General features: G+C 45.2%; 2 protein-coding genes and 1 long non-coding RNA gene across 3 annotated transcripts in view; 2 read left to right on the top strand and 1 right to left on the bottom strand.

Moving 5' to 3' along the window:
• Rhoa (ras homolog family member A) overlaps nucleotides 1-5,512 on the top strand; it is a 25,361-nt gene extending 19,849 nt beyond the window's left edge. The window contains exons 4-6 of the mRNA XM_085688851.2: nucleotides 1,294-1,414; nucleotides 3,030-3,160; nucleotides 4,252-5,512. Of these exons, the coding sequence (XP_085544977.1) occupies nucleotides 1,294-1,414; nucleotides 3,030-3,160; nucleotides 4,252-4,425 (426 nt within the window). The 3' untranslated portion in view covers nucleotides 4,426-5,512. The remainder of the gene's footprint in view (nucleotides 1-1,293; nucleotides 1,415-3,029; nucleotides 3,161-4,251) is intronic.
• On the bottom strand, nucleotides 4,366-15,586 carry LOC146894502 (uncharacterized). Its single transcript, XR_015737655.1, has 2 exons — nucleotides 14,506-15,586; nucleotides 4,366-13,143 (listed from the first exon to the last, which is right to left on the bottom strand). It is a non-coding gene; the product is annotated as an uncharacterized LOC146894502 (long non-coding RNA).
• Nucleotides 6,907-7,993, top strand: Gpx1 (glutathione peroxidase 1). The gene is made up of 2 exons (XM_048423119.3): nucleotides 6,907-7,208; nucleotides 7,426-7,993. The coding sequence occupies exons 1-2, from the start codon at nucleotides 6,963-6,965 to the stop codon at nucleotides 7,783-7,785; spliced, it is 606 nt and encodes a 201-aa protein (XP_048279076.1). The 5' UTR covers nucleotides 6,907-6,962; the 3' UTR covers nucleotides 7,786-7,993.

The following is a 15,586-nucleotide window of genomic DNA, read 5'->3' as shown; positions in this document are numbered from 1 at the left end:
GGTTGGTTGATTTATTAGTGGTTGGCTTTTGAGACAGTTTCTTTACCTCGGGCTGGTTTCTATATCACTCTTGAACCAAGGCTGGCCTTGAACCCCCTGATTTTTATAGACTCCATTTTATTTATTTCTGAAATGGGGTATAATATTCACGATTTTCCTTCTGCCTTCAAGATGAGATAATTACAGGTATGTGCATTAATGCCCAGCTAGTATTGTGTGTTAGATTCACTGCTTGGAGCTCCAGAATTTCGCAAACAAGCAAGATGGGCTTGGTAATTTATGTCTAAAACCCTACAGAGTAAATTCCAGATCTGGGGACTTGATGAAATGCTCTTTGGGGGGCTAGAGAGATGACTCAACAGTTAAGAGCACTGGCTGTTCTTCCAGAGGTCCTGAGTTCAATTCCCAGCAACCACATGGTGGCTCACAACCATCTGTGATAAGATCTGGTACCCTCTTCTGACTTGCAAGCAGAACACCGCAAACATAATAAATAAATAAGCAAGCCTTTAACCAAAAGGAGATGCTCAGTGGTGGTGCATACCTTTAAGCCCAGCACTTGGGAGGCAGAGGCAGGTGGATCTGTAAGTTCGAGACCAGCCTGGTCTACAAGACAAGCTCCAAAGCTACAGAGAAACCCTGTCTCGAAAAACCAAAAAAAAAAAAAATTAATTCTCTCCCTCTAAACCATTGATTCTCAACCTTCCTAATGTTGTGATCCTTACAGTTCCTCATATTGTGACCATAAAATTTATAACTATAATTTTACTACTGTTATTAATCAGTGTTATTAATCTGATATGTAGACTATCTGATACCCTGCGAAAGGGTCATTTTCGCTCCTCTAAAACTTCTTATACCCCTTCTTGCTGTTTAAATCCATGACCTTTTTTCATTGTGCGTGTATATGTATGTATTTCTAAATACATAAGTACAACATAGTCTGTATAATGTTAACTTTATGTTTTCAGAGCTGACCATTTGGCATTGATAACTAGTTGTATTCTTTTCTCAGGAAGACTGTTTTCTCCAGCTCAGCTGAGTTGCCCTTAGTTCTTTGTGTAGGATTTTATAAACTACAGTGTTTTATTAATTGAATGTTTTGAATTGTAGCACTTTGTTCTGTTAACAAATATGCTATTTTAATAAAATAATACTGTTTAAATATCCTGTATTTTGATTTGATTCTCAGAAAGATGAATCTTCTGTTTGAATGTATATAGTAAATGACCCTTGTTTGAAAAGTGGGTGGTAATATTAACATTGCACTTATGGTTGTTTTTCCTATTGCAGGTAGAGTTGGCTTTGTGGGACACAGCTGGACAGGAAGATTATGATCGCCTGAGGCCTCTCTCCTATCCAGACACTGATGTTATACTGATGTGCTTCTCCATTGATAGCCCTGATAGTTTAGGTAAGTAGCCTTGCAGGCTAGTTAGTTTTCACTGTCTATTTAAATGGGAAAGACCTAGGTTTTGGGGGTATCAAGTGGTGAAAAACAGATATTCTGACATTCTTTCAGAAAATGAACCATGCTAGGTAGTGGTGGCACATGCCTTACTCAGGGTTCTGGAGCCTAGCGATTGGAGCATGGGCTTGTGGATTCCATTTTATTCTCGGTCTCTTGTGGGGGTGTGTGTATGTGGAGTGGTGTTAATTCTTTTTCTTTAAATGTTCATATGGTGGGGGGCCAGTGAGGTGGCTCAAAAGGTAGAGATATCTGGTCCCCAGGACCTAACATATAGGAAAAAAGTGTCTCTTGTAAATTGTTCTGTTCTTGACCACCACAGATATACTGTGTAGCACACGTGTACCGTACAGGTACACACTAATAAATGAGTAAATGTGATAGACTTTTAAAAGTGTTTTCACACTGCTAAAATTAAATCTCAGGACCTCCCACATGCTTAAATCTAGGTTTAGTATTGTGTTTAAATGTGTAATTTGGCTCTGGTGAGATTCCATAGGTGATAAAAGTGCTTGCTACCCAGCCTGAGGACCTGAGTTCAATCCCTGGTTAGTAAATGGTAAAAGCAGCAAACCACACCTGCGAATTGTCCTCTGAACTCAGCACAGAAACGGCACAGTGACATGTGCACACATGATAACTAAAATGTAAAAGGTCTCTAATGCAATAGTGGATCTGGGACCAAAATTGGGCAAAGCTTTTGGCTGCCTGCATCTCTTCACAGTACTTTTTTGTTTTTGTGTTTGTTTTTGATTTTCAAGGCAGGGTTTCTCTGTGTAACAGAGCCTTGACTATCCTGGAACTTGCTCTGTAGACCAGAACCTACAGGGATCTGCCAGCTTTTCTCTCCAGAGTGCCCAAATTAAAGGTGTACTACTCCAACAGGACCACACCTCCTAATAGTGCCACTCCCTTTAGGCCAAACATTCAGACTCCTCTGTCTGGTGGGGGGGGGCATTCCTATTCAAACCACCACAAGATTCAAGAGCAAGGTGGGAAGAACATGACCTTGTACCAGCATTGACAGTCATAATCTGTGGGCAGGCTTTCTCTATGGGACAGAATTTTGATTTGGGGGTTTTTGTTGTTTGTGTAGCCCTGGCTTTTGGGACTTGCTTTATAGACCAGGCTGACCTCAAACTCAGAGATTCTCCTGCCTCTGCTTCCTGAGTGCTAGGATTAAAAATATGTACTGCCACCATCCAACTGATTTTTGCCTTTTTCTATAATTTTGAGGTTAATAGATTTTTTTTTTCATTATATAAGACCCAAAATGTTTTTTAAGTGTATGGTGTGCTTGTGGGTGTGGGTGTACACAAATGTACTTGCTACGGTGCACATAAAGGTGAGAGGACAGTGAGCAGGAGATTGTTGTCTTCTACCACTCGTGTCCCAGTCGGTTGCAAGCACCTTTACCTGCTAAGTGATCTTGTCAGCCCCCAATGTGCTTTTGAAACAACAATGGAAAAAGAAATGCCCTTATAGTTTAATTAGGATTCTTGGAGTTCTTCAAAATTGGATTAGAATTTATTCTCAGATTTTTGTACATTTTCTCTTTCAGAAAACATCCCAGAAAAATGGACTCCAGAAGTTAAGCATTTCTGTCCCAATGTGCCCATCATCCTGGTTGGGAACAAGAAGGATCTTCGGAATGATGAGCACACAAGACGGGAGTTAGCCAAAATGAAGCAGGTATGGTATGGGGGCGGGGGGAGCTCAAGTGAACAGGGTCTCATTGGTGTAGCCTTAGCTGGCTTGGAATTCAGAAATTACCTCTCTGCCTCCTGAGTGCTGGGATTAAAGGCGTGCACCACCACACCTAGCTTCCCTATAGTGGTCTTAAAACTTTATCACCCAGAATAAACCCTCATAAACCATACTGTTTTAGAATTCCAGAAGTTCTTTTCTGCCCGTCCAACCTTGATTGGCAGGGGCCTGACCAAGGGGTTTCCCTAAGACTCCTTACTCACTGAGGTTGGATGTGTCTTAGCCATGTTGTTAAGGAGTGCCACCCTGGAAAGGAACCATCCCAGCAGTAGTTACTCCTTTAGATGCAGACACTTCCTTTCCCTCTCCAGCGGCCAAAGGACCAGGAAATCCTACAGATAATTATTAGTCCAGACAGAAGCTCCAAATTCCATTGTAAAAAAACAAATCTTGACTTTTCAAATACCAGGTGCTCTAACATCAGAGCTTCTCTGGTGAAGGAGGAGTATTTAGTGAGCGTCTTTAACCCAAAGAAACCAGGTGTCCACTCCTCACCCCGGTGTCATAGCAGGCATAGCCATTCATGGGTATTCAGTCTCTGTACAGATAAACAGGCAGTAAGTGCTTTTGTTATTACCTAACTTGTTGCTCCCTTGCACTGTACTCAATAAACTTCTTGGACTGGGAGAACAGTTCAGTGGCTTGCCTAGCACCAGTGTATGACAGAAACGGTTATTGCTTGCTCTGGATTTCCTTACTCAAAATCTCCCAGTTTCTCTGACCTCTTCTCTCTGCCTACAGTAAAAAGTAGGTTTAATAGACATACTAGTTTCGGGGTATAAATACAAATTTGAGACTTTTATAAAACAGTTTAAATCTGGATTGGTTTAACTCTTTTTCAGCTAAGAGTGTTGCGATGTTCCTTTAGTCCCAGCTATTGAGGTTGAGGCAAGAAAATCACCAGGTCATCCTCAGCAACATAATGAGACCCTATCTCAAACGAAACAGTTGGAAAAACAATCTTAAATGCTCGATGTCTCCATAAGTAAAACTTAAGCACTCTCTCTTTCTACTAGGAGCCGGTAAAACCTGAAGAAGGCAGAGATATGGCAAACAGAATTGGCGCTTTTGGGTACATGGAGTGTTCAGCAAAGACCAAAGATGGAGTGAGAGAGGTTTTTGAAATGGCCACGAGAGCTGCTCTGCAAGCCAGACGTGGGAAGAAAAAATCTGGGTGCCTCATTTTGTGAAGCCTTGTGCAAGCACAGCCCTCACGCGGTTAATTTTGAAGTGCTGTTTATTAATCTTAGTGTATGATTACTGGCCTTTTCATTTATCTATAATTTACCTAAGATTACAAATCAGAAGTCATCTTGCTACCAGTATTTAGAAGCCAACCATGATTATTAATGATGTCCAACCTGTCTGACCAGCCAGGGTCTTTCTGACACTGCTCTAACAGCTCTCTCTGCACTCCACCTGACACCAGGCGCTACATCAAAGAATTTCTTAACTTCTTGCTTCTTTCTAGAAAGAGAAACAGTTGGTAACTTTTGTGAATTAGGCTGTAACTACTTTATAACTAACATGTCCTGCCTCTCCTCTGTCAGCTGCAAGAACTCTGGTTGAGTCACTGACTGCTCCCAGAGCGTTTCTCCGCAGACCCCATGGCAGAGCTCTGGGGAAGGCATCCAGTTTTTTGAAAACTTGCTCTGCCAGAAAGGCCCAAGTCCACGAAGCTGTGGCAGAGTTACAGTTCTGTGGTCTCATGTTAGTTACCTTATAGTTACTGTGTAATTAGTGCCACTTAATGTATGTTACCAAAAATAAATATATCTACCCCAGACTAGATGTAGTATTTTTTGTATAATTGGATTTCCTAATACTGATATTTGTCATTCCCACAGAAAGTGTATTTGTGTTTTTTTTTTTTAAGAAAGTGTATTTGGAAATAAAGTCAGATGGAAAATTCATTTTTAAAATTCCCATTTTGTCACATTCTCTGATAAAATATGGCCATATCTCCCCTATTTAGCTCTATATTATCATCCCAGTTCCCCTTTCCAGACTGGACTAAGTAAATAGGAACTTGGTTTCACGCCTGAGGCAGTTACACCTTGGAGGTGGCAAAGCCTTTCTCCCCTGGACTGCAGGGTCTGGCTCTAAATCACAGTGCTCCTTTATCCACACTGTATCCAAGTTGCCTCCCAGAGGAGCCACCAGTTCTTATGGGTGGCAAGGGAGGTTTTCTCTTCTCTCCAGCTGACTAAACTTTTTTTCTGTACCAGTTAATTTTTCCAACTAATAGAATAAAGGCAGTTTTCTAAACTTCCTGTATCCTGGTGTGTGTTTTGCTTTCAACGGGGCTAGGGACAGGAAGATGGGAAGATTCAGACTCTGACCATCTCTCCATGGAGAGGTCCCTTGAGTGGTGCCAGCTCCTCCCACTCCCACACTCAGCTAGACTAACTTGGCTCCTCCCAAGAATATAAAATGACTATCCTGTACACATGCAAATCTAAAAAGAGGATTGGGATGTCCTGTAGTGAGATGAATGGGGAACCGGGGACTGGATTTTCTTGACTAATACCAAGATGCACTGGGGGCAGAAAAATAGAACCACCAGAGGCATTGATATTACAATGTAGGGTTCTTAGATGGGCTGGCTTGAAACCTGGGACCCTGAAAGCCTCTTCTTCACCCTTCAGTTTACCCTTACTAAAACAGCCACAAGAACTCAGCCTAACAGCCAGTTTGCAGTGCTGTTAAAAACACTACACAGCCAAGTAGTGGTGCGCATCTTTAATCCCAGCACTCAGGAGGCAGAGGCAGGCTGAACTCCGTGAGTTGGAGACCAGCCTGGTCTACAGAGCTAACTCCAAGACAGCCAAGGTTACACAGAAGCACAGTCTCAAGCACCACAGAACAGCCATGGTCAAGGACGCCTTAATTTCTTTAGGCACTCAGTAGGCAGAGGCAGGAGTTTATTGATTTGGAGGCCAGTCTGGTCTATGAAGTGAGTTCCAGGACAGCCAAAGAGACAGAGAAACCCTGTCTCCAGGCCACTCCACCCCTCAAAAAACACTGCACAAGCCTTTTAATCTCTGCACTTGGGAGGCAGAAGCAGATGGATCTCTGATGTCGGCCAGTTTTTTATGCCTTTAAAGCTGTACAGCCTTGGGGTGAGAGATGACTCAGCAGTTAAGAGCACTGACTGCTCTTCCCAGACACAGAACTCAAGATTGATTCCCAGCACTCACATGGCATCTTACAACTGTAACTCCATGTTCCAACACCCTCACACAAACATACATGCAGATGAAATAAAAATAAAAACTAAAAAACAAAAGCCTTGTACAACCTTACGCCTGGGAGAGTAAAATTGCACAATATAAGGGAGCTGTGCATGAACTGCTTCAGCTGTTACTGACAGCAGCCAGCTTCCGAGGCGGGACCCTAGACTACTTGAGAAACCGCCGAGGAGTTAGCCAGAGCTTGAGGATCCCCCAGCCTAGGCGGCTGCCTTCAAACTAATACTACATTGCCTGGGCTAGACCAGACGCGCCCAAGGCTCCGCCAAGTGCTTCAACCCGGCCGCACCCTCTGGCCTTTCCCTCGCTGGGGGAGGGTAGAGGCCGGATGAGGCGGTACCCTGGGGCCTAGAGCGGGCTGTGGGGCCGGAAAAACGAAGATACCACGTGATCTCAGCATCAACCAGTTAAAGGGAGGTGCCGGGCTCTCACCGCGATAGTCTGGATTCTGTTTTGAATTCACCAACTCTAGCAGTATGTGTGCAGCTCGGCTCTCCGCGGCGGCGCAGTCCACCGTGTACGCCTTCTCCGCACGCCCGCTGGCGGGCGGGGAGCCTGTGAGCCTGGGCTCCCTGCGGGGCAAGGTGCTGCTCATTGAGAATGTCGCATCCCTCTGAGGCACAACGACCCGGGACTACACCGAGATGAATGATCTGCAGAGACGCCTCGGGCCCCGAGGCCTGGTGGTTCTCGGTTTCCCGTGCAATCAGTTCGGACATCAGGTATGCAGGCAGGGTGGGGCGGAGGTGGGCCCCAGGCTCCCAGGGGCGGTACAGCCACTCACTTTCCCTCTGGTGCTGGTAGCAGTTGGAATTCAGGCCTGGTCTGGGGTTGTGTAAGAAGGGCAACCTCTGATTACTCATAGGAAACTCCTGATTCGCAGTTAGAAGGTCCGTGTTTTCTGAAATCCTAAGCCATAAATTCCTTTGTCTCCCCTAGGAGAATGCCAAGAACGAAGAGATTCTGAATTCCCTCAAGTATATCCGACCTGGTGGGGGGTTCGAGCCCAACTTTACATTGTTCGAGAAATGCGAGGTGAATGGCGAGAAGGCTCACCCGCTCTTTACTTTCCTGCGAGAGTCTTTGCCAGCGCCCAGTGACGAGCCCACTGCGCTCATGACCGACCCCAAGTACATCATTTGGTCTCCGGTGTGCCGCAACGACATTGCCTGGAATTTCGAGAAGTTCCTGGTGGGACCGGACGGCGTTCCAGTGCGCAGGTACAGCCGCCGCTTTCGCACCATCGACATCGAACCTGACATAGAAGCCCTGCTGTCCCAGCAGCCTAGCGGCTCCTAAGGCGGTCCTGGCATCCGGGTTTGGTGATCACTGGCTGCACTCTGGGGGGGAGTTCTTCCATGATGGTGTTTTCTCTAAATTCGCATGGAGAAACACCTGATTTCCAGGGAAATCCCCTCAGATGGGCGCTGGTTTTATCCATCCCCACCGCCTTTCTGCCTTAACAAAGGTGATTTTCACCACTAATAAAGTGTTCAATGTCAAAGAACTGTGTGTCCTGTGTCAGTGTCACCTTTTTGATAACCTGATTGTCAGGGCCAAGGAACTTAATCCCCAAGTCTAAACGTCCCCTTTGACTGCATCTTCAATAGACACAGTCCTCGTTACAGCAGAGTCCTTACTCCAGAAAAAGAAAAGCAGTAGGCTAGGGTAACGGTCTAGTGCCTAAGAGTCAACTTCTCCTTTCTGAGTTTTGCTGGATTCAGAAATGACCATGTGCCCTCTGTCACACCCAGACTCTAGAATCAGGGTCTGGGGATTTAGCTCAGTGGTAGAGCGCTTGCCTAGCAAGTGAAGACCCTAGATACAGGGCCTCAGCTCCAGGGAATAGTGGAGGAGGGGAGCTTGGACTATTTGGTGAGGGGATGGGGGTTAACAAACATAGGAAGTTTACACTGTAACTGTTTTGTGTGGAGATCTAGTACCTAGCACTGGGGTGCAATTGCACATTTAGGCGTAGAATAGGACATATCTTAAAGACCAGTTGCTGCTCAGGTCCCGCCCCTTTATTATCTCAAGACACACCTGGAGCTGTTTTTTTTTTTAATCACAACCTCCTGGGGATTCTGCAGTGACCCAGGTTCAAGCGTTTCCTGGGGAACATGAATCCAGAGACTTATGGGCAGTATGAAGCAATCTACAGTGTGAGAGAGGTTATTGCCTGACCTGAACCAACTAAATATCTCCCCTGGTTCTAAACAAATTTAGGCAGGGACTATACCTAAGGCCTCACACATACCACATAATGTTCTCTCCACTTCACCCTATTTCCAGTCCTTTTCATTGTTTTAACACTATGGAGCTAAAGCCAGGGTGGTGGCTCATGCCTTTAATTCCAACAATTGGGAGGCAGAGGCAGGCAGATCTCTGTGAGTTCAAGACCAGCCTGATCTACAGAGTGAGTTCCAAGACAGCTAGAACCGTTACAGACAAAAAACCCGTCTCAAAAAATAAAAAAATAAATAGCCGGGCAGTGGTGGTAAACGCCTTTAATCCCAGCACTTGGGAGGCAGAGGCCTGCTCTACAAAGTGAGTTCCAAGACAAACAGGACTGTTTCACAGAGAAACTCTGTCGCGAAAAATAAAGGAAGGAAGGCTGTGTAGAAAAAAAAAAGAAAGAAAGACTATGAAGCCCAAGGTGACCCCCATTTCCCAGAAATTCTGTCTGTCTCCTGAGTGCTAAGATGCTGACTGCCACCAGGCCTGGCTAGCCTCCACCAAAGGCTGGGATTACTGGTGAGGGCCACTGCATCTCATGGTGCAATTTACTTTGTTTCTTTTGGAGACCAGGTCTGTCCTCAAACTCCTGATGGACCTGCCTACCTATTTCCTAAATCCTGGGATTGTGGACATGTACCATCATGCTTGGATTCCCACATGTAGACACACAAAAAAGTGTACACGTACTTTTTGAAACAGTTTCATTATGTAACCCTGCTGGCCTAGGACTCATATAGATCACGACTGTCTGCTCCTGCCTCCTGAGTGCTCAGATTAAAGAAGACTTTCCAAAATAATTTTTTTACTTATTTAATTTTTGTTTTATGTGCAGTGGTGTTTTTGCTTACGTGTGTATCTGTGTGAAGATGTGGGAACTCCTGGAACTATGATTTCAGACAGTGGTGAGCAGCCCTGTGGGAGCTGGGAATTGAAGGCAGGTTCTCTGAAGAGCAGTCAGTGCTTTTAATTGCTGAGCCACCTCTCCAGCTTTTCAAAAGAATTTTTTAAAAAAAATATTTATTTATTTATTATGTATACAATATTCTGTCTGTGTGTCTGCCTGCAGGCCAGAAGAGGGCATCAGATTTCATTTCAGATGGTTGTGAGCCACCATGTGGTTGCTGGGAATTGAACTCAGGACCTTTGGAAGAGCAGGCAATGCTCTTAACCACTGAGCCATCTCTCCAGCCCCTCAAAAGAATTTTTTAAGACATGTTCTATTGTTTTAAATATGTTTTTAACATGTTCCACAGCGCTCCAAAGCTACTTAACTTGAAAACCTGCCCTTCTCAGTAATCACCAGTCCAGACTGAAGGAGAGGTTTCCACTCAACTCTCTCCTTACCCTTCCAAGACCAGTGTGTTGAAGCATTTTCCTTTCAGATGGGAGCCCAGAACCTTCCAGACTCCAACCTCTTCCCTCGGGCTGGGTGGTGACTCACCCTCTCTCACTCACTGTTTTCCCTAAAGTTCAGGGAAGTTCTACCCGCCTAACATGGCTGGTCCTGGATGGGAGGGAGCACTCTTCGTCAGACACCAGGCCGCAGTCTCTCTCAGAGCAAACGCTTCCAGCCCTGTCTTCTTCAGAGACACCTAGAATAATGCCCACTACCACTTCAGTTATCTTTCCAACCAGTTAAACACCCCCTTTCAACACACACACAAGCGCACACACACACACACACACACACAAGCACACCAAACACACAAGAACATCCCACCCCGTAACTGCCCCTAGCCTTGCCCTGTGCCCACCAAACCTCCTGATTCAGCAGTTTAAACAAGCATTGCACTGAGCTCTTGGAGGACCCTGACCTCTGGCCAACATGACTGCAGGGCACTGATTGCTCTGGGAATTTACAGCAGCATTAGGTCATAGACCTTCTGAGAATTCAATGGTTCCTGTGATTACTTAACCAGGTTCAAAAACTTCCATTTTAGCAATTCTAGAAAAAGTACTCTTTTCAACATTAAAATGACAAATTTGATAAATGAGGCCAGATACTTCTGGCACAATTATAGACTTTGATCAAATTACTTCCTTCTACCCCAGTGTAGTTCCCCAAACAACAAATCTTTCATTTTTATAAAAATAAAGTTTCTCCCTTCCTGTTGGTTCTGAGAACTTGCCCTACTTCCTTAAAACTACCAGAAGTGGTGCAGGAGAAAACATTGAAAAGAGAAGAGGGAAGCTGCCACCCTCTAGTGTAGGTTCTGACCTATGTCGGCAATGATTTTCTTTTCCCATAAATAACAAGACTAATGGCAATGTTTTGCAATTCATAACATTGTCAAAGTCTTTGGTTCTGCCGTCCTTGAGATGGAGTCCAGAACTTGGTGCATACTGGACGAGCACTCCGTCACTGAGCTTGTATACACTGGATGTGTCCCAGGCTCTTCCTTTCACTCTTTTTGTGTTTGTTCTTTGTATTATTTCTATAGCACAGGCTAGCCTAGAACCTTCTATATAGCTCAGGAAGAATTTGAACTCTTGCCTAGCTTCACAAATAACTGGGATTATGGTCATGCCATTTATCATGTTCAGATTCATTTTCCTTGTGCATATGTATGGTAGTGGGGACCAAATCCAGGGCTTTCAGCATGCTTGGCACTGCCCCAGTGAGCCCAATCTCCAGCTACTTTTGAGACGGGTGTTAAGTATTTTTCTGACTGACAAACCTCTCTGCCAACACAATAATCCAAATCAAACCAGATCAGACGAAATAGAAAAGAGCCAGGTTTGCCCCAGGTGGTGGTGGCGCACGCCTTTAATCCCAGCACTTGGGAGGCAGAGGCAGGCGGATCTCTGTGAGTTCGAGGCCAGCCTGGTCTACAAGAGCTAGTTCCAGGACAGCAGGACAGGCTCCAAAAACTAGAGAAACCCTGTCTCAAAGAAAAAGAAAAAAGAAAGAAAGAAAGAAAAGAAAGAAAAGAAAAGAGCCCAGGTGTAACGGATGGAAGCCCTCCTGGGTAGCCCTCTGGAAACGTGCGAACAGAGAACCCGGGAACGAGTTCCTTCTCTGGGGGCAGTTTAAATAGTCTGTGGGAGTGGTCCCGACCTTCGCTGGGGAAGGCTCACTGTTTGGCCGGCTTTGGAGGTGAAGTTTGGACTGAGGAAACTCCCAAGGGAAGGGGATTTGACATGGAACTTTCCACCCAACATTTAAAAATGGATACCGGGGGCTGGGGTGAAGCCCCCAATCAAACAACAGGATCTTAATAAATTGCCCAGGCCAGCTTTGAATTCACTCTGTAGTTCAGTTTGACCTTGAATTTTTGGTCCTTTCCTGTTAGCTTCCTGAGTATAGGGTATCACAGTCTCAATTCTAATATTCTCAAAGCACTTTAATTTTATATTTAAAAAGAATCTATTTTTATGTGTAAGAGTGAGATGTATTTTATTTATGTGTAAAAGTGTTTTGCCTGAATGCATGAGCATGCCTGGTGTCCATGGAAATCAGAAGATGTACACATTTCCCAACAACTCTTTTACTGGTCTAGGACAGTTGTCCCACAGAAAGTAAATTATGTTAATTAGTTAAAACTCAATATAAGAACAGTTCATCTCTATGATTTCGAGGCCAGCCTGGTCTACACGAGCTAGTTCCAGGACAGACTCCAAAGTCACAGAGAAACCCTGTCTCAAAAAAAACAAACAAGGGGGGGGGAGAAAAAAAAACAAACAAATAAAAAAGAAAAAAACCCCCAAACCAAAAACAAACAAAAAAACCAATTAATCGTCTCATCTTCACTGGACAGTTCACTTCCACCAGCCCAACACTAATCCTCCCCCAAAGCCACAGTGAAGGGTTACTACAGGATCTCAGTCCTGGAAGCATTCTGGGCTGCCAAACACCCTCAGGCATTTCCCTCCACTCCAAACCGCCAGTGCCAGTGCCATTGAAGCAAGCCTCTGGGCCCCACCAGCTTCCTTTCTGGCTTTCAGTCTCCTTAAGGTCTTTTAATAGTCAATGCTGTCTTTTTGGCCTAATCCCCGCTCTTTGATGGTGAATTGCACATTTCAGAAAGATTTCCTCATGTTTCCTTCTTACAGTTTCTTCAGAACCATAATCAAGTTCCACTTAAGTCTATGGCCTCTTTTTCACATTGTCTGGAGCTCTTACAGCCTTTGGTTTCCAACGTTTAGTGATTCTTATCACATGCTGTCGCCCACGGGAGTGATTTATTAAAGGCCTTTTTTTTTGTTTCACTACTTTTAATTTTTTTTTTTTAAGATTTATTTTTAAGCCGGCAGTGGTGGCTCACATCTTTAATCCCAGGACTTAGGAGGCAGAGGCAGGCAGATCTCAGTGAGTTCGATGCCAGCCTAGTATAAAAGATGAGTTCCAGGACAGCCAGAACTGTTACAGAGAACCCTGTAGGCAGAGAGACTGCTCGTTCGCTTCCTAGCCGCTCACACCTGAATAATCACACAGAAACTCTATTAATTACAACACTGTTCAGCCAATGACTCTAGTGTATTCCTAGCTAGCTCTTACATCTTAAATTAACCCATTTTTATCAATCTGTGTATCATCACAAGGCTGTGTGGCCTACTACTGACATTCCTAAGGATCTAGAGTGTCCTCCTTCAGCAGCTACATGGTGTCTCCCTGACTCCGCCTACTTTCTCTCTATATCTCTGTTCAGATTTCCTGCCTGGCTTTGCTCTGCTAAGCCATTGGCCAAAAATAGCTTTATTCATTAACCAATAAAAGCATCACATATACAGAAGGCCATCCCACATCAAAACCCTGTCTATGAAAACAAAGAAAAAAAATTATTTATTCAAGTGTGTGTGTGTGTGTGTGCATGTGCCACTTTTGTGTAGGTTCCCATGGGGCCCAGGAGGGGACATCAGACCCTCTGATGCTGTAGTTACAGGCAGTTAGGAGATGCCTGACTTGGGAGTCTTCTGGAAGGGCAAAAGTACTCTTTATCCTGAGTTATCCTTCCACCCCTTGCTCTTGAGACAAGGCCTTATCAACAGGAAAGACAGCCCCAAAACTAGAGGCCCGAGGAGTTCCCTTTCTCTCTGGGAAACTCCCCACTGACATAAGGCTAGATCCTTAACCATACCATAGGGAACAATTTTAAGACAAGCCAGAGTGAAGCGAAGTTAATGAACTTACTAAGAATTTACACAGAGGGGCTGAAGAGATGGCTTCATGGTTAACAGAGTGTACGGTTCTTGCAGAGAACCCAGGGATAGTTCCCAACACTCCTATCAGGCGGCTCATAGCTGCCTATAACTCTAGTTCTAGGCCCTAGAATCTAGGGTATACAGTGCCTCCTAGTCTTGGAGGTGACCTGAATGCAGGTGGAACATATAAATTTATGCAGGGGCACACACATACACATAAAATAAATATATCTTTTTTTTTAATCTGTATTATAGTAGATTGTACGAAGGTAAAGGAAGCCTGGCAATGGTGGCACATGCCTTTAATCCCAGCACTCAGGAGGCAAGAGAGACAGGCAGACCTCTATTAAGTTCAAGTCCAGCCTGGTCTACAAGAGCTAGTTCCAGGGCAGACTCCAAAGCTACAGAGAAACCCTGTCTCGAAAAAAACAAACAAACGAACAAACAGAAAAAAAAAAGAGGAAGAAAGAAAGAGAATTGAGTGGTTCTGTTTGTTTTTCGAGGGCTGCTAGGAACCAAGGGCCTGCTCCTGCTAGCTTATGATTCTAGTACTGAGCCCCGCCCCATTCCCAACCCCAAGAACTGTCTAACTTCCCTTATTGTTCAACAACATAATTAGCCGGAGAAATGGAGACTCACCAGCTTGCCCGACCTCTTCCTTGATGGAGGCTGTTTCCTCCAGAAGAGCCGGGCTTTTAAAGCTGTGCGGGAGACTTTGGAGAACGGTTTTCAGGACATGCAATCTTTGTTCCAGGAAAAAAAAAATTAAAATGCCTGGACTTCATTCCTTCCTCAGCCGCTATGGCTCCTCTGTGCTGCTACTCCCTTTGACTTGGGGGCTGACGGCATTCTGCGGACTAGGTTGCTTAAGACAACTTTGTTTTTTGAGACAGGGTCTAATTCTGACTATTTACTTTTTTTTTTTTTGCCAAGTGTGGTGGTTTACACCTTTAATCTCTGGAGGCAGACTCAGATGGCGATCATCAGAGTTCGAGACCAGTTCCAGGGCGTACAGGGTTACACGAGACCATTTCTTAAACAAGTTTCACTGTTGTACGGCTGTACGATGAACTCATGCCACAGTGCCTGTGTCGGGAACAAAGGACAATTTTAAGGAGCCAATTCTCTTCTTCCACCTTTACACGGGTTCAGGGAATCCAATCTAGTCGTGCTTGCACGGCAAGCTCTGTACCCACGGAGCTGTCTCACTGGTCCTTATTTGAGACAATTGTTAATGGCTGGACCACACCGGACAGTCCAGATCCCAATGTCCGCCCCGTGATTGAGACAATTGTTAATGGCTGGACCACACCGGACAGTCCAGATCCCAATGTCCGCCCCTTGTTTGAGACAATTGTTAATGGCTGGACCACACCGGACAGTCCAGACCCCAATGTGCCTGTGCACCTGGCTACAGAGGCTGCCGAGGCAGTCAACTCGATCTCGCATTTAGGCGGTCTTGCAGAAAGCGCAATGGCACCGAGTGGAAACAAAACAAAAAGCTAGGGGTAGGCTTCTCGCACTCGGATTGAGCAGCAGGGTAGGCCCGCAGGCCAGGATGGAGCGAGTGCTTGAGGGGTCGAGGGCCGGCCTGTAGTCAGAACTCTCGACTGCGCAGGGCTGCGGGCGTTCTTCCCGAAGAAGCCGCGCAGACGCGGCAGGGACATGGCCACCGCCTCTGGGCGTTCAGCCTTCTTCCGTCCGCTCCAGCTGCCGGGCA

This window comes from Myodes glareolus, chromosome 4 (genome assembly GCF_982192425.1).
Source record: "Myodes glareolus chromosome 4, mMyoGla1.1, whole genome shotgun sequence".
Taxonomy (NCBI): Eukaryota; Metazoa; Chordata; class Mammalia; order Rodentia; family Cricetidae; genus Myodes; species Myodes glareolus.
The sequence above is the reverse complement of the archived record's forward strand: the minus strand, read 5'-3'. Positions and strand labels throughout refer to the sequence as shown.